Source organism: Thalassophryne amazonica, chromosome 6 (genome assembly GCF_902500255.1).
Source record: "Thalassophryne amazonica chromosome 6, fThaAma1.1, whole genome shotgun sequence".
Lineage (NCBI taxonomy): Eukaryota > Metazoa > Chordata > Actinopteri > Batrachoidiformes > Batrachoididae > Thalassophryne > Thalassophryne amazonica.
In genome coordinates this window covers 4,050,569-4,074,170 of record NC_047108.1, presented here as the reverse complement: position 1 = coordinate 4,074,170, position 23,602 = coordinate 4,050,569, and the positions used below count along the sequence as shown (strand labels likewise).

The following is a 23,602-nucleotide window of genomic DNA, read 5'->3' as shown; positions in this document are numbered from 1 at the left end:
ACCATTGTCAGTTAACACAGTTCGTCTCTACATCTACAACTGCAAGTTAAAACTCTACCATGCAAAGTGAAAGCCATACTTCAACAACATCCAGAAACGCTGCCGCCTTCTCTGGGCCCGAGCTCATCTGAAATGGACAGATGCAAAGTGGAAAAGTGTGCTGTGGTCTGATGAGTCCACAATTCAAATTGTTTTTGGAAATCATGGACGCCGTGTCCTCCGGACAAAAGAGGAAAAAGACCATCCAGATTGTTACCAGCGCTAAGCCAGCATCTGTGATGGTATGGGGGTGTGTTAGTGCCCATGGCATGGACAACTTACACGTCTGCGATGGAACCATCAATGCTGAATGGTACATCCAGGTTTTGGAGCAACACATGCTGCCATCCAAGGGACGTCTTTTTCAGGGACATCCCTGCTTATTTCAGCAAGACAATGCCAAGCCAATTCAATTCAATTTTTCAATTTATTAATTTATATAGCGCCAACTCACGACAAGTCGCCCCAAGGCGTTTCACATAATACACAACAACACAAATTAATCTAAAATCAAAATTAAAAGCAAGAAAAGCACAGTAAAAAGATAAAACACAGTAGAATAAAAAGCAATTACAAAGCAAACACAAACAGATTAAAAAATTAATGATAAGACAGTCTAAAAAAGTGGGTCTTCAGTCTTGATTTAAAAATCTCCATGTCAGACTGCCGAATAACAGCAGGTAGATCGTTCCAAAGAGCTGGACCACGGTAGGAGAAGGCTCTATACCCCACAGACTTTTTGTTCATCCTCGGAAGCCACTTTCTGCACGTGTTACAACAGTGTGGCTTTGTAGTAAAAGAGTGCGGGTACTAGACTGGCCTGCCTGCAGTCCAGACCTGTCACCCATTGAAAATGTGTGGCGCATTATGAAGCGCAAAATATGACAACTGAGACCCTGGACTGTTGAACAACTGAAGTCATAAATCAAGCAAGAATGGGAAAGAATTCCACCTACAAAGCTTCAACAATTAGTGTCCTCAGTTCCCAAATGCTTATTGAGTGTTGTTAGAAGGAAGGGTGATGTAACACAGTGGCAAACATACCACTGCCCCAGCTTTTTTGAAACGTGTTGCAGGCATCATATTTCAGCGCACACACCAACGTGTCACTCTGTGTCTGTGTTATGTGAGTTGTCAGTGAGTCTCTGGTCAGCAGTTGACAGGCACCTCGCTGTGCTGTGTGCGCTCAGACCTGCCTGTCCGGTCCCCTGTGATCATGTCTGAGCAGCATACATTTCAGCATTGTATCACCATTGTATGCAAGTGTGCCCCCCTCCCCCCCCGGCATGCTACATGTGTTGGGTGGGCGGGGGGCATGACACACGTGCACACGTGTGATACACATACAGGTCACGTGTGTTGCTTTTTGCAGAGTCACACTTGTTGGGGCACTTAGACAAATTTCACATCCAGTGTCCAGCCGTTGTGTTGTGGATGTTCATGTGTGTCACCTGGAATTTGGCTGAGACCTGCCGCAAGAGGGATCGAATGGGCTCTCACGGGGCACTCTCCGTCTGTCAGCTGCTGGTGTGCGCAAATAGTTGTAGCAACAAGTGAGGCGTTGGAGGGAGCTCCGATTTTTCACAGTTGGCATGCAATTTCTCCTTCATGCGTTAGTCGACTTAAATCATATTATGTGTGAAGGGGCCCTAAGGTATGTTATTGCTATTTTACCACGATTTTCAAAATATTCTACAAGCTTTAGCTGCAGTTCTTGAAATGCTGTAACAGTCTTTTCAGTCTTCATGAATATCATGTACTTTAATTGTTCTGAGTTAATGCATAATTTGGTTTACAATTGGAAGGAAAGTCATTCCAGGTCCTACTTCCATGTCATATTCTGTTATTTCAACATTGTCATCGACAGTTCAAATGAAAGGTTGAATCTAGGATCATTTAAATATGCACTTCTTTTGAGATTTTTTTCTTCCAGGAAATGCTGAAATTACTGGGGCCCTGTGGGTGCTGCAAATTTTCCTCGGATTTCACAATTTTCCTTTCACAGCCATGTACAGTAGTGTTCAGAATAATAGTAGTGCTGTTATATGGCTGGGGGGGCCTGGCTGCCGGTTTGTTTCTGTTTTTTTTGGTTTTCCTCCCAGGTGGCTTGCGTTTGGGACTGAGTGGCTGTGTTGCTGAGGCTGTCAGGACCTCACCCTGATCACCTGCGACTCGTCAGGACTCACAGCTGTGGTGCATCTGGATGGATTGGAACATGTTGGCATTTAAGACTGGACTGCACAGTGTGTATTTGCCAGAGACTCGACCTTGTGACCAGACGGGTGAGATCGTCGTCTCGGGAGCCATCTCATCAACAGCGGATGCTGAGAACGTCCAGGTTTGATGCACAGTCTGTGAAAGAGGAGGGGGTGAGGTCTCACGCTCGTCAGCACACTTCCTGAGGTACGTTAGATTTTGTGACTAACAGTTATACAGTCAGTAAATGTGGTGTCCCTCACACCTTATTGTATTGAGCTGTTTGTTAGTCATGTATCAGCTTCCACTGCAGTGGAGTTTTGTGAACGGGATGTTCCATGCCTGCAGGTTGGGAAGCTGATCAGTAATCAAGCCAGGAAGTGTTTGCTGTTTGTACACCTTTAAGTGTTCTGTGTGTAGAGTGTGGACTCACATAATGGTTCCTTCTTTCACAGACTCGGTTGTTGCGGCCACCTGGGGGGTGTCGGCGGGGTCCTTGGGTCCGAAACAGCTTCTGACTCCGGACCGTTAGCGCTGCTGGGAGCGCACCACGCCAGGCCGCACCTTTTTGTTATTATCACTGTTATGTATTAAATTCAGTTAGCCTTTGTACCGTGCTCTGCTTATTTCATACTGGGTCCTTCAAACGCTGGTCGGTTCTCCGAGCTGCGTCCGACACATAACAGTAGTCTCTGGCCAAACATCACGGACCCAGCGGTAGCAGAGACGGTAACGCGCCGGGAAGGCGGCAGCAGACGTTCAGTGGCTATCCGGATCAGTTGCGGGGCTCTCCGCCCGGAAGGTGCGTGTTTGAGAACCCATTACTGGCTACTGATTTGTGCTCTCTTGCAGCCGTGTTCCTGTGTTGTGCCTTATCCGTGGGTCGTGGTGGAGTGTGACTGGCGACGGCTTCGCGTCACGCTCCGACCGGATAAGAGGTGTAAACGGGAGCTGCAAGAGTGCGTTTGTAATGGGTTCACGCGCACGGCGGAGCTCTGTTAGCACGGGTCGCTGGGCTTCCTGTGTTACAGTCGTAGCCCCGTTTCCCCGGATAAAGGTAACTACTGCGTCTGTTGTATCAGCTCCGGCGTTATTTAGTTGAGCACATTTTGGTTGTGTGTTGCACTCAGCTGCGCACACAAAAGCAGCTCGTTTGTTTTTTTCTGTCGCCAAAGGGGTTTTTTCATTTTTAGCACTCTGGCTCCCCCTTGTGGTGACTGAATCACGTTGCCGTCAAGCTCTTGAGTAGGAACAGGTGTGTTCCATTTGGTTGAGCTTGACGGTATAACTCACTGATTTGTTTTGTGTTAGTTCATTTTGTGTGGGTGTTTTTTGAGTTGGTTTTTGTGTGGGATTTTATTTTTTTTGTTGTCCACTATTTGTCTGGGGTTGTGACCCTGCAGCCTGTCTGACAAAGAACAAAAAAAAAAAGGACCCAAACAACTGTGTGTTGGTCTGTTTTTTTTTCTTTTATTCCTTTTTGTTTCACATCCCCAGGGTTAGATGGAACGGTCCCCTGGGGGGTGATGGGGTGGTACTTGGGTTGTTTTTTCTCTTTGTTTTTTGTTATGCCCTCTCTTCTCGTCTGACTCCAGCCGGGTGTGCCGTAGTGTCGGCATTGCTGGAGGGGTGCAGTTAGGTTGTGCTGGGCGTTTCCCAGGTAGCCTCTGCACCCGGGAGGGGAGGGGGGGGGGGTTTGGGGTGTCTTTTGTTTCCCCCCCCCCAGTTTCCGCCCTCAGGGTTTGACTGTGGTGTCCTCTGGGGGGGAAAGGGCGTTGGGTCCATCTAGATTAATCCAGGTTTTGAGTATATTTCTTATTGTTATATGAGAAACAAAGTACCACTCGATTCAGTAGATTCTCACAAATCCAACAAGACCAAGCATTTATGATATGCACACTCTTAAGGCTATGAAATTGGGCTGTTAGTAAAAAAAAGTAGAAAAGGGGGTGTTCACAATAATAGTAGCATCTGCTGTTGACGCTACAAACTGAAAACTATTATGTTCAACCTACTTTTTTTAGCAATCCTGTGAATCACTAAACTAGTATTTAGTTGTATAACCACAGTTTTTCATTATTTCTTCACATCTGCGAGGCATTAATTTTGTTGGTTTGGAACCAAGATTTTGCTGGTTTACTAGTGTGTGTGTGGGGTCATTGTCTTGTTGAAACACCCATTTCAAGTATTTTGACATATTCAAACTGATCCATGATACCATCTGGCCAATTTTCTTGGATCCTCCAAACTGTGACTGTCCAGCGTTGGGACCAGGAGGCAGAGCTGTGGTCTTATACACCTCTCTGCAGCTTCTCTCCCCCTGCCATCCCCTCGTTGCCCCATCCCCGTAGAGACGGTGCCTGCTCCCAGACCACCAATAACCAGCAAAAATCTATTTAAGCATAAAAATTCAAAAAGAAAAAATAATATAGCACCTTCAATTGCACCACAGACTAAAACAGTTAAATGTGGTCTATTAAACATTAGGTCTCTCTCTTCTAAGTCCCTGTTGGTAAATGATATAATAATTGATCAACGTATTGATTTATTCTGCCTAACAGAAACCTGGTTACAGCAGGATGAATATGTTAGTTTAAATGAGTCAACACCCCCGAGTCACACTAACTGTCAGAATGCTCGTAGCACGGGCCGTGGCGGAGGATTAGCAGCAATCTTCCATTCCAGCTTATTAATTAATCAAAAACCTAGACAGAGCTTTAATTCATTTGAAAGCTTGTCTCTTAGTCTTGTCCATCCAAATTGGAAGTCCCAAAAACCAGTTTTATTTGTTATTATCTATCGTCCACCTGGTCGTTACTGTGAGTTTCTCTGTGAATTTTCAGACCTTTTGTCTGACTTAGTGCTTTGCTCAGATAAGATAATTATAGTGGGCGATTTTAATATCCACACAGATGCTGAGAATGACAGCCTCAACACTGCATTTAATCTATTATTAGACTCTATTGGCTTTGCTCAAAAAGTAAATGAGTCCACCCACCACTTTAATCATATCTTAGATCTTGTTCTGACTTATGGTATGGAAATAGAAGACTTAACAGTATTCCCTGAAAACTCCCTTCTGTCTGATCATTTTTTAATAACATTTACATTTACCCTGATGGACTACCCAGCAGTGGGGAATAAGTTTCATTACACTAGAAGTCTTTCAGAAAGCACTGTAACTAGGTTTAAGGATATGATTCCTTCGTTATGTTCTCTAATGTCATATACCAACACAGAGCAGAGTAGCTACCTAAACTCTGTAAGGGAGTTAGAGTATCTCGTCAATAGTTTTACATCCTCTTTGAAGACAACTTTGGATGCTGTAGCTCCTCTGAAAAAGAGAGCTTTAAATCAGAAGTGTCTGACTCCGTGGTATAACTCACAAACTCGTAGCTTAAAGCAGATAACCCGTAAGTTGGAGAGGAAATGGCGTCTCACTAATTTAGAAGATCTTCACTTAGCCTGGAAAAAGAGTTTGTTGCTCTATAAAAAAGCCCTCCGTAAAGCTAGGACATCTTTCTACTCATCACTAATTGAAGAAAATAAGAATAATCTCAGGTTTCTTTTCAGCACTGTAGCTAAGCTGACAAAGAGTCAGAGCTCTATTGAGCTGAGTATTCCATTAACTTTAACTAGTAATGACTTCATGACTTTCTTTGCTAACAAAATTTTGACTATTAGAGAAAAAATTACTCATAACCATCCCAAAGATGTATCGTTATCTTTGGCTGCTTTCAGTGATGCCGGTATTTGGTTAGACTCTTTCTCTCCGGTTGTTCTGTCTGAGTTATTTTCATTGGTTGCTTCGTCCAAACCATCGGCATGTTTATTGGACCCCATTCCTGCCAGGCTGCTCAAGGAAGTCCTACCATTATTTAATGCTTCAATCTTAAATATGATCAATCTATCTTTGTTAGTTGGTTATGTACCACAGGCCTTTAAGGTGGCAGTAATTAAACCATTACTTAAAAAGCCATCACTTGACCCAGCTATCTTAGCTAATTATAGGCCAATTTCCAACCTTCCTTTTCTCTCAAAGATTCTTGAGAGGGTAGTTGTAAAACAGCTAACTGATCACCTGCAGAGGAATGGTCTATTTGAAGAGTTTCAGTCAGGTTTTAGAATTCATCATAGTACAGAAACAGCATTAGTGAAGGTTACAAATGATCTTCGGTGGTTTGAATCATATTTGTCTAATAGATTACAGTTTGTTCATGTAAATGGGGAATCTTCTTCACAGACTAAAGTTAATTATGGAGTTCCACAAGGTTCTGTGCTAGGACCAATTTTATTCACTTTATACATGCTTCCCTTAGGCAGTATTATTAGACGTATTGCTTAAATTTTCATTGTTACGCAGATGATACCCAGCTTTATCTATCCATGAAGCCAGAGGATACACACCAATTAGCTAAACTGCAGGATTGTCTTACAGACATAAAGACATGGATGACCTCTAATTTCCTGCTTTTAAACTCAGATAAAACTGAAGTTATTGTACTTGGCCCCACAAATCTTAGAAGCATGGTGTCTAACCAGATCGTTACTCTGAATGGCATTTCCCTGATCTCTAGTAATACTGTGAGAAATCTTGGAGTCATTTTTGATCAGGATATGTCATTCAAAGCGCATATTAAACAAATATGTAGGACTGCCTTTTTGCATTTATGCAATATCTCTAAAATCAGAAAGGTCTTGTCTCAGAGTGATGCTGAAAAACTAATTCATGCATTTATTTCCTCTAGGCTGGACTATTGTAATTCATTATTATCAGGTTGTCCTAAAAGTTCCCTAAAAAGCCTTCAGTTGGTTCAGAATGCTGCAGCTAGAGTACTGACGGGGACTAGCAGGAGAGAGCATATCTCACCCGTGTTGGCCTCTCTTCATTGGCTTCCTGTTAATTCTAGAATAGAATTTAAAATTCTTCTTCTTACTTATAAGGTTTTGAATAATCAGGTCCCATCTTATCTTAGGGGCCTCGTAGTACCATATTACCCCATTAGAGCGCTTCGCTCTCAGACTGCGGGCTTACTTGTAGTTCCTAGGGTTTGTAAGAGTAGAATGGGAGGCAGAGCCTTCAGCTTTCAGGCTCCTCTCCTGTGGAACCAGCTCCCAATTCAGATCAGGGAGACAGATACCCTCTCTACTTTTAAGATTAGGCTTAAAACTTTCCTTTTCGCTAAGGCTTATAGTTAGGGCTGGATCAGGTGACCCTGGACCATCCCTTGGTTATGCTGCTTTAGACGTAGATTGTGGGGGGGTTCCCATGATGCACTGTTTCTTTCTCTTTTTGCTCCGTATGCATCACTCTGCATTTAATCATTAGTGATCGATCTCTGCCCCCCTTCACGGCATGTCTTTTTCCTGGTTTTTTCCCTCAGCCCCAACCAGTCTCAGCAGAAGACTGCCCCTCCCTGAGCCTGGTTCTGCTGGAGGTTTCTTCCTGTTAAAAGGGAGTTTTTCCTTCCCACTGTTGCCAAGTGCTTGCTCACAGGGGGTCGTTTTGACCGTTGGGGTTTTTTATAATTATTGTATGGCCTTGCCTTACAATATGGAGCGCCTTGGGGCAACTGTTTGTTGTGATTTGGTGCTATATAAGAAAAAAGTTGATTGATTGATTGATTGATACCTGGTATGCGATATATAGGCCCAACACCATAGTAGGAGAAACATGCCCATATCATGATGCTTGCACCACCATGCTTCACTGTCTTCATTGTGAACTGTGGCTTGAATTCAGAGTTTGGGGGTCGTCTCACAAACTGTCTGCGGCCCTTGGACCCAAAAAGAACAATTTTACTCTCATCAGTCCACAAAATATTCCTCCATTTCTCTTTAGGCCAGTTGATGTGTTCTTTGGCAAATTGTAACCTCTTCTACACGTCTTTTATGTAACAGAGGGACTTTGCGGGGGATTCTTGCAAATAAATTAGCTTCACACAGACGTCTTCTAACTGTCACAGCACTTACAGGTAACTCCAGACTGTCTTTGATCATCCTGGAGCTGATCATTGATTGAGCCTTTGCCATTCTGGTTATTCTTCTATCCATTTTGATGGTTGTTTTCTGTTTTCTTCCACGCGTCTCTGTTTTTTTTGTCCATTTTAAAGCATTGGAGATCATTGTAGATGAACAGCCTATAATTTTTTGCACCTGCGTATACGTTTTCCCCTCTCCAATCAACTTTTTAATCAAACTACGCTGTTCTTCTGAACAGTGTCTTGAACGTCCCATTTTCCTCAGGCTTTCAAAGAGAAAAGCATGTTCAACAGGTGCTGGCTTCATCCTTAAATAGGGGACACCTGATTCACACCTGTTTGTTCCACAAAATTGATGAACTCACTGACTGAATGCCACACTACTATTATTGTCAACACCCCCTTTTCTACTTTTTTTTTTTTACTAATAGCCCAATTTCATAGCCTTAAGAGTGTGCATATCATGAATTCTTGGTCTTGTTGGATTTGTGAGAATCTACTGAATCTACTGGTACTTTGTTTCCCATGTAACAATAAGAAATATACTCAAAACCTGGATTCATCTTTTTAGTCACATAGCACTACTATTATTCTGAACACTACTTTATGACAAACATTTTACGACAAATCCATGAACTTCTCCAACTTTTGATACAAGTTTGTATAAGATAAGGGGAAACAAAAACAAAAAAGGTTATTGTTGTAAGTAATTATTGTTGAGCATTTGGAATTTCCTGTAACATTTGTTCTCATCTTGCTTGTGTTTGTACCATTTGTCTCATTTCTGCTGCTACGGTGTGCATTTTAGGAGGAGCCTTCCTGAGAAAGTTTGCTCGTCTCTCCAGCAGCAGTGACCCATGGAAATGTGCTTTCTGCTTGACAAGGGATGGAAAACCAGTCAAAATTCAGAGGACCATATTCAGCGAGTGCTTCTACGTCATGGCCATGGATGAACTGAGTAGGGTCACTGGTGATGTGGACATGCAGGTGAAAAAAATGTTAAAGTAACACTTGTATGGATATAGATATAGGTGCATCTCAAAAACTTGCTATTTCAGAAAGTCAAAAGTGTATTTAGTCATTAAGCATGAACTTCAATCATTTATTATTTTAATTAATTAAAATAAAAGAAAGATAATTATGGCCTACAGCTAAAAACAAAAACAAGGGAAAGTGTGGTAAGAAAAGACATAAAGATAAACATCAACTTTAATTTTCCAGAAGGAAATTATTTTGCCAGAGTACGGAAACAGTAAACAGTGGTTAGTTAAATACATAATTACAGAATATGTCAGTCAGTCACTCACTCACTCATCTTCAACCAGGGGGCATCCTTACAGATGCCCCAACCAATTCCGCTGGCTCCTTTCAACGCAAAGGAGCAGCGACTCTACTCCAAGCTCCCCACGGATGACCGAGCTTCTCACCCTATCTCTAAGGGAGACACCAGCCACCCTCCTAAAGACGCCCATTTGGGGTGCTTGTAGCCGCAATCTAGTTCTTTCGGTCATGACCCAACCCTCATGACCATAGGTGAAAGTAGGAACGAAGATTGACCAGTAGATCGAGAACTTCGCCTTTTGGCTCAGCTCCATCTTTGTCACAACAGTGCGGTAGCGCAAAGAACAAGACCCAGAGGAACTTGAACTCCTTTACTTGGGGCAAGACTGCATTCCCTACCCGGAGTAGGCAATCCATCAGTTTCCTGCTGAGAACCATGACTTCAGATTTAGAGGTGCTGATCCTCATCCCGGCCGCTTCATACTCGGCTGCAAATCGATACAGTGAGTGTTGGAGGTCACAGGCCAGTGAAGCCAAGAGGACCACATCATCTGCAAAAGGTAGTGATGAGACCCTGAGCCCACCAAACTGGAAACCCTCCTCCCCGACTACGCATCTATATCCTGTCCATGAATTTCACAAACAGGATTGGTGACAAGGCGCAGCCCTGGTGGAGGCCAACCCCCGCCAGAAAATAAAAATCACAGGAAAATCTATTGACCAAGAGATTTTACAACACTTCATGCTTCCACCTGCTGATAAGCTTTATATGGAGGTGCTGATTTCCTTTTCCAACAGGCCTTGGCACCTGTCTGCAGTGCCAAAACTACTAGTAACTGGTTTGCTGACCATGGTACTACTGTACTTGACTGGCCCCATAGGTTCTCGGTGTCATCAAATGTTCTGATGACAGAAATGTAGGATGATATATGTACATATACGAGGTCTGTTAGAAAACTATCCGACCTTTTTATTTTTTTCAAAAACTATATTGATTTGAATCATGTGCGATTGCATCAGACAAGCTTGAACCTTCATGCGCATGCGTGAGTTTTTTCACGCCTGTCGGTTGCGTCATTCGCCTGTGGGCAGGCTTTGAGTGAGGAGTGGTCCAGCCCTCTCGTCTTTTTTTTCATTGTTTAGGAATGGCTCAGAGACCGCTGCTTTGCTTGATCAAAATTTTTTCAGAAACTGTGAGGCACATCCAAGTGGACACCATTCGAGAAATTCAGATGGTTTTCGGTGAAGATTCTTTTGGTATCACACGGATTAAGGACCATTAAAACTGGATTAAAAATGTCCCACGGCGCGCCAGGCCCCAAGCCGCCGTCGACAAGCTGGAACGAGCAGAAAACTTCCAAATTTAAGGCTCTGTTGATGCAGGACGTCATGAGAGAGCAGATAAGTTTCAGAAGAGGTTGGGATCAGCAGTTTATCCGAACATTCCACTGTTAAAGGAGATTTTGTAATGAAAGACATGCGGACGGATTCGTGCGTCGGCACGCAGCCGCTCATGGCGCGGCGGGACAAAAAACACCTCCGTGTTTGAAACCATTCGTAAGATTCAGACGGTGATGGTTGTGTGTGAAAATCTGAGTAGATCAACAGGTTCAGCAGGCCTTGGCACCAACAACATGCCATGTTCGGAGTTACTTAAATCCACTTTCTTCCCCATTCTGATGCTCAGTTTGAACTTCACCATGTTGAGATGCCTAAATCCATTGAGTTGCTGCCATGTGATTGGCTGATTAGCTATTTGTATTAACAATCAATTGAACATGTAATAAAGTGGCTGGTGAGTGTATAATCAAATATTTGATTACTGTATAATCAGATATTTGCGTTTTTTGTGGTAATTTATTAATCGCTGCATTTAGCCTTTACCCCTTCACAATTGGGCCCAAGATTACCACAAAGACACTTGTGACAGTTCTGATGGGATGTTGTAACTAGGGATGTGAGGATATTGCCAACATGCACAGCTTTACGGCATATTCCACCTGTTTCTTGATGACACTAATTGAGCATCTATGCGTGCTTCCCAATGAGTTGACGGGAATTAAATTGCGACCACGCCTCCTTGCCGGGACATGGCTCAGTGTGACTGCTGACTCTAGTTCTTGAATTGACCTCTGTGGTGGGATTGCGTTACTTTTTTAAAGGTGTTTGTTTTGTCTGTTTACGTAGTTGTCTTGTTTGAACAAGAGCTGAACCTGAACTGATTTGATTGTCAAACCTGCTCTTTTAAAGATGAATCCTGGATGAAAAACTTTCTGAATCAGTTTTTCACGCTTTCCTGTTTCAATGAGGCTGTGTGGTAGGCCTTGGCGATTTGGCCTAAAAATAAAATCTCCGAGTTTTTTTCAGAAAAAATTCTGTTTTTGATTTTTTCCGATTTTTTATTTTCCCCTACTTTTTAAAAGAAAACATTTAATACAAATGACAGAGATAACTCAGAACAAGTTTTGCTTTTATTTTATTAAAAACTAACCCCTACTTACCTCCTGGAATTGAAGCTCCAACTGTTCTTTTGATTTAAAAAATACACTTGGGTAAATTATTCCACCAGAGTAAGCTGGTTCTTAGCGGGAGTTTGCGCTCTTGTTCCCCTCGTAAAGTGTAGCATTTCTCCCATGCAGCTGGATGCCTCTATTTTAGATACTGGAATAAGTTTGTTGTGCGGCTGCGTTTTGTTGCGATGGGCTTTCACGGTTCGCCCCAGAAATTTTTAGTATAGTGGTGCTGTTGGCAATTATCACCCGAGGTGGCGCGTTGTGAGTCATTTTCACTGGTTTTACATGCATTGAAAGCAAGAATAATAGAGCAAAAAAATGACACTTATGTTGTAATATCAAAGTTCTTTTTGCATGTTTCTGTCTAAGTTAATAAAATAAATAACATTGAAAAGTTTAAAAACACATTAATATTTGATGGACATATCATTTGCTCTCCTCTTCTTTAAAAATGACACACTGTACCTTTAATCCAGTCAGACAGGCAGAGTTTTACTGTCATGTTGACATGTCATGAGTTTTACTGTCATGTTCTTTTTAACACTTCTGAGTGGGATTGCATACTTTTTAAAAACAATATAACCCCTAATTGTCTTGTTTGTACAAGAGCTAAACCTGGACTGATTTGATTGTGAAAACAGAATCAAATTTATTGCAAGTAAGTTCTCGCATACAAGTAATTTGATCTGGTGAAGAAGATCGTTGATTAAAATTGCTTTGCTTTTTTTTTTTTACAGTGTGGAGCGTCTGTTCACATTTTTTCCTCCTCCTCTGTCTCTCTCTCTCTCTCTCTCTCTCTCTCTCTCTCTCTCTCTCGTCGTGAGGGAACGAGACTCTTCACTCTAACACCATCTTTGCGGCTTATTTGAGCAAACTTTGGAAACATGAAAGCTTTCATTTGTAAAATAAAGCCTTAATATGTCACTAGCTACATAGACAGAAGGAGCTGTTTTGTTGAAAGACTTGGACGGAGTTTTTGTTCTTCCACTGAGAGACTCTGAGCTGCAGCGCTGTGACTCTGCTCTGCTTGCTGCCGACGAGCAGACAGCAGTCCGATTAGCACAAACAGACTGGCTGGATTAAACAAAAATACAACGGCACTACACCGTTGTTCCATTGTCTGGGGAGAACAATGGCTTTAGACAAACTTTGCAGCGTCCAGTCACTTGTTCCACGTCTGTTACAGCAATCTCAAACCACTGACGAAACTCGCTCTCCATTAGCGGTTAGCCATCTTTGTTATTGTGTGAAGGAAACGGGATGGAGAGGGGGGAGCTACGGAACGTCCTGGGGACAAAAAGGTGCGCCGCTGCAAGAGGGGAAAAAAAAAACTTGAATTTTTGATTTTCTAAATCATCCGCGACAAATAATTCAAATTAATCGATATTATTGATATATCCCCCAGGCCTACTGTGTGGTGAAAGTGGTTGTTTATGATCGTTACGCGAGTGTAGCGCCAAAGTCCGCTGTTCACGCAAAAAAATCATGGGATTGTTTGTAAACAGTTTCTGAACAGTTCCAATGAAAACTACTTTTCATGTGAAAATGAGTGAAGCCCCACTCCTCCTCTTTTACCTCTCTCCCTCCCTCACATCATCTCACTGTTTTCCTGCTTCAAGCTAACTTGGAGCGTTGTGGAAGCACGAAGCCTTTCAACTGTAAAATAAACCATAAATTTCTGAATGTATCATCATTTATGCAAACACAAGGAATTATGGATTAATACTGAAGGATTTTGATGGAGTTTTTTTTCCCCTTTCTTCGGATAGAGACGCTATGTTCAGCTGTGATCTGCTGCGCTTTGAGCTCCCATTTCACATTGTTTCACAGCCACACAGAACAGTGAAGCTGCTGACTGGTTATCTCTGTTTGCGGCTGATTTGATATGAAGAAAATGAGAAATATATTTCTTATTCCTTTAATTGTTTATTTAAAATTGCAAAACAAAGCAAAACTACAACTCTATAAGCTTGAAATACAGTCAAATTGGTACATTTTCAGCAACATTTCAGATCATTCAGTTCATCTGTGCCGGGCAGCACAGCCAATTTGAATCCGAGAGCCGGGTGGAAATTTTCTGCCCACCATGGCTAGAGACCTGCTCCTCAACTGCGGAAGAGACGTCTCTTGAAGAGAGGCCCCAGTTCAGACCCCCCCCCCCCCCCCCCTTCATGGAGGAGTGGAACTTTGATAAACACTAGAGGGGAATTTTAAGCTTGAGTTGCCCACATGGCTCCTGGTAAGCTTGGCATTTTTTCCACATTGTCTTATGGTAGCCCTGATTTGTCCTCCATGTTCTTTTATCTCAGGCCGAGGCTGTGCAGATGATGGAGCGGTTGATATACTGGGTTCAGGTGAACTCCTCTGGCCTGGGTAGGCCTCAGCTCCCTGGAGAAACTCCCACCAACAGCATGGCTGTTCCCATGATGCTGCTGTGTCTGGTACAACAGTTAACTGAAGACCGCGATCAGGATGTGGTTCAGAGGTACAAGGAGCTGAGCACCTGGTGTGTGCAACAGATTCTCCAACATGTCCAGGTACTGAAACACACAACAAAAGTAAAATTCTTCTGTGAATACTATCTAACACAGAGTAACTCTGCATCTCAAAACTACAAGGCATGTGATGGTACATAATGCTTAACTGCTATGTAATGAGCGTGCACACAGCCATTCAGTACTTTGGAGAAACTGGGAATAGTTCCTAATCCTAAAACATGGACAGGATTTCAAGGCACAGTCAGGGATTAGAGGGTTCCAGTTTGGTGAGCTCGGACTTCCATCTGTGCTATTTGCAGATGATGTGGGCAGAATCTCATGACATGGTGAAAATTAAAACAAACAAGATCACCTTTAGATCGCCCCCAGCCACGTCTCAGCATACGTGTAGCCAGGCTGGGTGTGATGTTTGTGATCAGTCCAGCCGGCTATGCTAATGTCATGTCCACCACATAAGTTTAAATGTCAGCTGAGAGTGAGTCGCTCACGAACAGTCAGCAGACACGGCCCCTTGTCCGGAGCAGCAAACAGCAGCTCCAGTCTGCACAGTACCAAACAGGACAAATAAAAAAATAAAGAGAAAAAAGAACACACAAGGTCAACAGAATGCAGCAGGAAAATGCAGACTGCACCTCCAATGTTGTACGTGCCACCCGACGTCTGGGTGGAAGGAAGTGGGTGAGTGTGTCAGGAGGAGCGCTGTGCTCCTCTCCCCCTGTTTCACCCCTGTCCCTTTTTTCTGTGATTTTGTATTTCACTTTATTTTATTTTTACCCTTACGTTATTTATGTTTGTGTTATTTATTTATGTATTTAATCATTGTTTTATTTTAGTTATGTATTTGTTATGTACAGTGACTTTCAAAAGTATTCAGTCCCTTGGTATTTCACGCATTTACGGCACGCATTTATGGCATTTCAAATACAAAAAGTAAACCAGGCTTCTCAATATAACATTTTTTTAAATTATGTTCCTTAGACTCAAACTGAAAGCAAATTTCTACAACTTGATATAAATTAATTAAAAATATAAAAGCCAAGATGATGGCTTTTATGGCTTTCAGTTTTAGAAGTGTTTATTTCTCGCTAGCTTTTACATAATATGTGATAAAGATGTTTTATATAACGGCTGAGTGGATCCTCGTCATTTGATTGGTGCTTTGTATGTCATGTGACATGGATTATTTGTCCCATTTGTGTTGCATTGCATTTAGTGTTCAAATTTGGTTCCATACGCTTTGAACCCCACCCACACACACACTAGTGGGGGCGGTGTTTAACTAAACATGGTGGAGTTTATTTTGCTTTCAGATAACGATTTGAACTAGCTAATTGACGGTGCTAATTCTTTATAACACACAAAACAACCCCATCCACTACGCCATAAGCCATCTTGAGGCATGAGGAGCTGTTAGGTTGAAAACCTGTACAAATTTCTGATGCGATTTTTTGCTGGACTGAGTACACAGTCTTTTTTTTCTCAAGTATCACGGACTACATCTGTTTTTCCATGTTGACTGAGAACAAATTTGGACTCCTATTTAACGTTCATGTTGGACTGTTGATGTCAAAGCACCACAGCAAAATGTAAGTCCCTTTTCTGTTGTTTATAAATTAATATAATATCAAATGACAAGGCTCTGTTTTCAACATTATATAAAACATAATGAATCAATGGAATCTTTCAATGAAACGAATACAGTGGTCACTCGCTATAACGCGGTTCAACTTTCGAGGCCTCGCAGTTTCGTGGATTTTTTTAGTCCAATTTTGCATGCTTTTTTTTTTTTTTTACAGTGCATTCAATCAATCAATCAATTTTATTTATATAGCGCCAAATCACAACAAACAGTTGTCCCAAGGCGCTTTATATTGTAAGGCAAGGCCATACAATAATTACGTAAAAACCCCAACGGTCAAAACGACCCCCTGTGAGCAAGCACTTGGCGACAGTGGGAAGGAAAAACTCCCTTTTAACAGGAAGAAACCTCCAGCAGAACCAGGCTCAGGGAGGGGCAGTCTTCTGCTGGACTGGTTGGGGCTGAGGGAGAGAACCAGGAAAAAGACATGCTGTGGAGGGGAGCAGAGATCAATCACTAATGATTAAATGCAGAGTGATGCATACAGAGCAAAAAGAGAAAGAAACACTCAGTGCATCATGGGAACCCCCCAGCAGTCTAAGTCTATAGCAGCATAACTAAGGGATGGTTCAGGGTCACCTGATCCAGCCCTAACTATAAGCTTTAGCAAAAAGGAAAGTTTTAAGCCTAATCTTAAAAGTAGAGAGGGTGTCTGTCTCCCTGATCTGAATTGGGAGCTGGTTCCACAGGAGAGGAGCCTGAAAGCTGAAGGCTCTGCCTCCCATTCTACTCTTACAAACCCTAGGAACTACAAGTAAGCCTGCAGTCTGAGAGCGAAGCGCTCTATTGGGGTGATATGGTACTATGAGGTCCCTAAGATAAGATGGGACCTGATTATTCAAAACCTTATAAGTAAGAAGAAGAATTTTAAATTCTATTCTAGAATTAACAGGAAGCCAATGAAGAGAGGCCAATATGGGTGAGATATGCTCTCTCCTTCTAGTCCCCGTTAGTACTCTAGCTGCAGCATTTTGAATTAACCGAAGGCTTTTCAGGGAACTTTTAGGACAACCTGATAATAATGAATTACAATAGTCCAGCCTAGAGGAAATAAATGTTGTGTGGGCCGCTGAAGAGGAGGTACTGCTGGCCCACCACCACAAGATGGCGCCCTGCTTGAAGTGCGGGCTTCAAGCACGAGAGGGCGTCGGCTTTGCTGGAGGTGACAGCTGTCAACAATCAACACAGGCTGTCACCCATCATCACCACTACAAAGACCGGACTGCAACTCCACCTCCTCGCTGAGAAATCAACTACCATTCAGGTAATTTCTCTGCTGCCTGACACTGTGTGTGTTTAACCTGAACTTCTATTTGCAGCCGTTTTCCTGGAGTGTTTCCTTATCTGGAGGATTGGCGTTTGGTGTGACAGCGACGGCTTCGCCTCACACCCCAACTCAGATAAGTGGTTGACCAGGAGCTGCCCGAGTGTGTGTGATTGGAGGTGGAGGTTTTCCGTCCTTTACTTAAGACAGACTGTGGATTACTGAGTGTGCGAACTCACACTCATCTGGACTGTCTTTGTTCTCTGCCAGCAGTACCGGGTCTGACTGCTGAAGACAGCGGCCACCTGGGACGCAGGGCTTGGCGGCTCCGGTGTTCTTCAGCTCCGTTGGTGGTGGAAGCTGTGTGGGGATCCAGCTCTTCTCTCTCCAGGCGTCTTCTATCGTCGAGCCTGCCCACACGTCACCTGGTGTATGATTGACAGTCACCATATTGTTATTGTCTGTACGTTGTTGTGCGATTCACAACATTAAATTGTTACTTTTTGGCTTATCCATTGTCCGTTCATTAATGCCCCCTGTTGTGGGTCTGTGTCACGTCACTTTCACAACAGGATTTCTCGGCCAGCGTCATGGATCCCAAGGGGCGTCAACCATCGCTTGAACAGCCAATGGGAGAGCGAGGTGCACAGGCAGGAGGCGTGTTGGGTGAGCTGCAGCACATCTTAACCGCCTTCGCTGCTCGGTTGGACTTAGTTACCGAGCAGAGCAGTGTTCTCAATCGCAGGATAGAGGCTCTCACCGCCCAGGTGGAAGCGCGTGCTCAGGGCGCTGCTGCAGCACCTCCTCCTGCTGATCGTGTGCCAGAAACAGACATTCCGCTGGTCGTTCAACGACCCCCCCCCCACCTTCCCCTGAAGCATACATAAGCCCTCCGGAGCCGTACGGAGGCTGTGTGGAGACGTGCGCGGACTTCTTGATGCAGTGCTCGCTCGTCTTTTCACAGCGTCCCGTCATGTACGTGGCAGACGCCAGCCGGGTGGCTTACGTTATAAATTTGCATCGAGGAGAGGCACGCGCCTGGGCTACGGCGCTTTGGGAGCAGAATTCACGGCTCCTAACGGTTTATACTGAGTTTGTGAGGGAGTTCAGACAGGTGTTCGATCACCCTCATAGAGGCGAGACCGCTTCAAGCGTGCTGCTGTCGATACGGCAGGGGCGTCGGAGCGCAGCTAAGTATGCAGTCGACTTCCGCATCGCGGCAGCGCGAGCCGGCTGGAATGCTGTTGCGCTCCGCGCCGCCTTTGTAAACGGACTGTCTCTGGTTCTTAAGGAGCACCTGGTGGCGAAGGACGAGCCGCGGGATTTAGACGGGCTTATCGACCTGGTTATACGGTTAGACAACTGATTAACAGAACACAGACGGGAGCGAGACGAAGGGCGTGGTCAGGCACAAGCCGTCCCTCTTCCTCCCGGGTCTGAAAGGGAGCCGACTTCCCCACGCTCCACTGCCAGGGCTCTCCACGTGACAACAGCTCCCCCTGCTGACGTTGCTATGGAAACGAGCAGGGCCAAAAAAAACGATCAGATCAGAGACAAAGGAGGCTGATCCGTGGAGAGTGTTTTCTCTGCAGCTCTACTGAGCACACACAGAGAGAATGCCCCAAACAATCAAAACAGCAGCACGCGTCCTTAGAGACTGGGCTAAGGGTGGGTCACAATACCCACGCGGGGAGACCCCGTAAATCTGCACGAATCCCAGTCACGATCCTGAGTGAGGATTTAACCCTTCACGCCCCAGCACTGGTGGACACGGGGTCGGAGGGAAATATGCTGGATAGCAGATGGGCAAAGGAGGTTGGGCTCCCTCTAGTGGCCTTACCGTCACCATTGTCGGTGCGGGCACTAGATGGCACCCTTCTTCCACTAATCACACGCCAGACTCAGCCAGTGACATTGGTGGTGTCTGGGAATCACAGGGAGGAGATTGTGTTTCATGTAACACCTTCTACCTCCCGAGTGATTTTGGGTTTTCCATGGGTGTTAAAACACAATCCCCGGATTGATTGGCCGTCTGGGGTTGTGGTTCAGTGGAGCGAAACCTGCCACCGGGAGTGTTTAGGATCCTCGGTTCCACCCGGTGTGACAGCTAAGGAGGAGGTTTTAGTCCCCCCCAATCTGGCGTCGGTGCCAGCCGGGTACGACGACCTTGCTGACGTCTTCAGCAAGGATCTGGCACTCACGCTGCCCCCGCACCGTCCGTACGATTGTGCCATTGATTTGATACCGGGCGCTGAGTACCCGTCCAGCAGGCTGTACAACCTCTCACGTCCGGAACGCGAATCAATGGAGACCTACATCCGGGACTCGTTAGCTGCCGGGTTGATCCGGAACTCCACCTCCCCGATGGGTGCTGGTTTCTTTTTTGTGGGCAAGAAGGACGGCGGACTCCGTCCATGCATTGATTACAGAGGGCTGAACGAGATCACGGTTCGCAACCGATACCCGTTACCTCTGTTGCATTCAGTGTTCACGCCCCTGCATGGAGCCCAAATTTTTACAAAATTGGATCTTAGGAATGCTTATCACCTGGTTCGGATCCGGGAGGGAAACGAGTGGAAGACGGCATTTAACACCCCGTTAGGTCACTTTGAGTACCTGGTCATGCCGTTCGGCCTCACCAATGCGCCCGCGACGTTCCAAGCATTGGTTAATGACGTCTTGCGGGACTTCCTGCATCGGTTTGTCTTCGTATATCTAGACGATATACTCATCTTTTCTCCGGATCCTGAGACCCATGTTAAGCATGTACGTTAGGTCCTACAGCGGTTGTTGGAGAACCGGCTGTTTGTGAAGGGCGAGAAGTGTGAGTTCCACCGCACTTCTTTGTCCTTCTTGGGGTTCATAATCTCCTCCAACTCCGTCGCCCCTGATCCGGCCAAGGTTGCGGCGGTGAGAGATTGGCCCCAACCAACGAACCGTAGGAAACTACAACAGTTCCTAGGTTTTGCCAATTTCTACCGGAGGTTCATCAAGGGCTACAGTCAGGTAGTTAGCCCCCTGACAGCCCTGACCTCCACAAAAGTCCCCTTCACCTGGTCGGATCGGTGCGAAGCTGCGTTTATGGAGTTGAAACGCCGGTTCTCGACTGCACCGCTTCTGGTGCAGCCCGACCCCAAGCGCCAGTTTGTTGTTGAAGTGGATGCCTCTGACTCAGGGATAGGAGCAGTGCTATCCCAGAGCGGGGAGTCCGACAAGGTTCTCCATCCATGTGCCTACTTTTCCCGCAGGTTGACCCCAGCTGAACGGAACTATGACGTCGGCAATCGGGAACTTCTTGCGGTGAAGGAGGCTCTTGAAGAGTGGAGACACCTGTTGGAGGGAGCATCGGTACCATTTACAGTTTTCACGGACCATCGGAACCTGGAGTACATCCGGACCGTGAAGCGTCTGAACCCCAGGCAAGCCCGCTGGTCGCTGTTCTTCGGGCGTTTTGACTTCCGGATCACCTACCGCCCCGGGACAAAGAACCAACGATCTGATGCCCTGTCCCGGGTGCACGAAGAGGAGGTCAAGACCGAGCTGTCAGACCCCCCTGAAACCATCATCCCCGAGTCCACTGTCGTGGCCGCCCTTACCTGGGACGTGGAGAAGACCGTCCGGGAGGCCCTGACACAGAGCCCGGACCCGGGGACCGGTCCGAAGAACAAACTGTACGTCCCACCAGAGGCCAGGGCTGCGGTCCTTGACTTCTGTCACGGTTCCAAGCTCTCCTGTCACCCAGGGGTGCGAAGAACTGTGGCAGTGGTCCGGCAGCGCTTCTGGTGGGCGTCTATAGAAGCCGACGTCCGGGAGTATGTCCAGGCCTGCACCACCTGCGCCAGGGGCAAAGCTGACCATCACAAGGCCCAAGGCCTCCTCCAGCCTCTGCCAGTGCCTCGTCGCCCCTGGTCTCATATCGGCCTGGACTTTGTCACGGGCCTCCCACTGTCCCAGGGAAACACCACCATCCTAATGATAGTGGACCGGTTCTCCAAGGCGGCCCACTTCGTGGCCCTCCCGAAGCTCCCGTCAGCCCAGGAGACTGCAGACCTCCTGGTCCACCACTTCGTGGGTCTGCATGGGATTCCATCAGACATTGTCTCGGATTGTGGTCCTCAGTTCTCCTCCCAGGTCTGGCGGAGTTTCTGTAGGGAACTGGGGGCCACCGTCAGTCTCTTGTCTGGGTACCACCCCCAGACGAACGGGCAGGCAGAGCGGACAAACCAGGAACTGGAGCAGGCCCTCCGTTGCGTGACCTCCGCGCACCCGACGGCCTGGAGTGACCATCTGGCCTGGATCGAGTACGCTCATAACAGCCAAGTCTCGTCTGCCACCGGCCTCTCCCCATTTGAAGTGTGTTTGGGGTACCAGCCCCCATTGTTCCCGCTAGTGGAGGGAGAGTTCGGGGTGCCCTCGGTCCAGGCCCATCTGAGAAGGTGCCGTCGGGTGTGGCGTACCGCCCGCTCTGCCCTGCTCAAAGCCCGGACGAGGGCCAAGAACCATGCAGACCGCCGGCGTGCCCCGGCCCCTGTGTACCAGCCTGGGCAGGAGGTTTGGCTTTCCACAAAGGACATTCCCCTGCAAGTGGAATCCCAAAAGTTGAAGGACAGATACATCGGACCTTTCCCCATCCTCAAGGTCCTCAGTCCAGCCGCAGTGAAGCTGAAGCTGCCAGCTTCACTGCGGATCCACCCGGTTTTCCATGTGTCCCACATCAAACCTCACCACGTGTCACCCCTCTGTACCCCCGGACCGGCGCCGCCTCCTGCCCGGATCATCGACGGGGAGCCGGCTTGGACCGTGCGCCGGCTCCTGGACGTCCGTTGGAAGGGCCAGGGGTTCCAGTATTTGGTGGACTGGGAGGGGTATGGACCCGAAGAACGCTCCTGGGTGAAGAGGAGCTTCATCCTGGACCCGGCCCTCCTGGCCGACTTCTACCGGCGGCACCCGGACAAGCCTGGTCGGGCGCCAGGAGGCGCCCGTTGAGGGGGGGGTCCTGTTGTGTGGGCCGCTGAAGAGGAGGTACTGCTGGCCCACCACCACAAGATGGCGCCTTGCTTGAAGTGCGGGCTTCAAGCACAAGAGGGCGTCGGCTTTGCTGGAGGTGACAGCTGTCAACAATCAACACAAGCTGTCACCCATCATCACCACTACAAAGACCGGACTGCAACTCCACCTCCTCGCCGAGAAATCAACTACCATTCACGTAATTTCTCTGCTGCTTGACACTGTGTGTGTTTAACCTGAACTTCTATTTGCAGCCGTTTTCCTGGAGTGTTTCCTTATCTGGAGGATTGGCGTTTGGTGTGACAGCGACGGCTTCGCCTCACACCCCAACTCAGATAAGTGGTTGACCAGGAGCTGCACGAGTGTGTGTGATTGGAGGTGGAGGTTTTCCCTCCTTTACTTAAGACAGACTGTGGATTACTGAGTGTGCGAACTCACACTCATCTGGACTGTCTTTGTTCTCTGCCAGCAGTACCGGGTCTGACTGCTGAAGACAGCGGCCACCTGGGGCGCAGGGCTTGGCGGCTCCGGTGTTCTTCAGCTCCGTTGGTGGTGGAAGCTGTGTGGGGATCCAGCTCTTCTCTCTCCAGGCGTCTTCTATCGTCGAGCCTGCCCACACGTCACCTGGTGTATGATTGACAGTCACCATATTGTTATTGTCTGTACGTTGTTGTGCGATTCACAACATTAAATTGTTACTTTTTGGCTTATCCATTGTCCGTTCATTAACGCCCCCTGTTGTGGGTCCGTGTCACGTCACTTTCACAACAATAAATGCATGAATTAGTTTTTCAGCATCACTCTGAGACAAGACCTTTCTAATTTTAGAGATATTGCGTAAATGCAAAAAAGCAGTCCTACATATTTGTTTAATATACACATTGAATGACATATCCTGATCAAAAATGACTCCAAGATTTCTCACAGTATTACTAGAGGTCAGGGTAATGCCATCCAGAGTAAGGATCTGGTTAGACACCATGTTTCTAAGATTTGTGGGGCCAAGTACAATAACTTCAGTTTTATCTGAGTTTAAAAGCAGGAAATTAGAGGTCATCCATGTCTTTATGTCTGTAAGACAATCCTGCAGTTTAGCTAATTGGTGTGTGTCCTCTGGCTTCATGGATAGATAAAGTTGGGTATCATCTGCGTAACAATGAAAATTTAAGCAATGCCGTCTAATA

General features: G+C 46.0%; 1 protein-coding gene across 1 annotated transcript in view; it reads left to right on the top strand.

Annotated features, from left to right (window-relative positions):
- renbp (renin binding protein) overlaps positions 1-23,602 on the top strand; it is a 128,426-nt gene that overhangs the window by 22,269 nt on the left and 82,555 nt on the right. The window contains exons 5-6 of the mRNA XM_034171672.1: positions 9,025-9,203; positions 14,320-14,547. Of these exons, the coding sequence (XP_034027563.1) occupies positions 9,025-9,203; positions 14,320-14,547 (407 nt within the window). The remainder of the gene's footprint in view (positions 1-9,024; positions 9,204-14,319; positions 14,548-23,602) is intronic.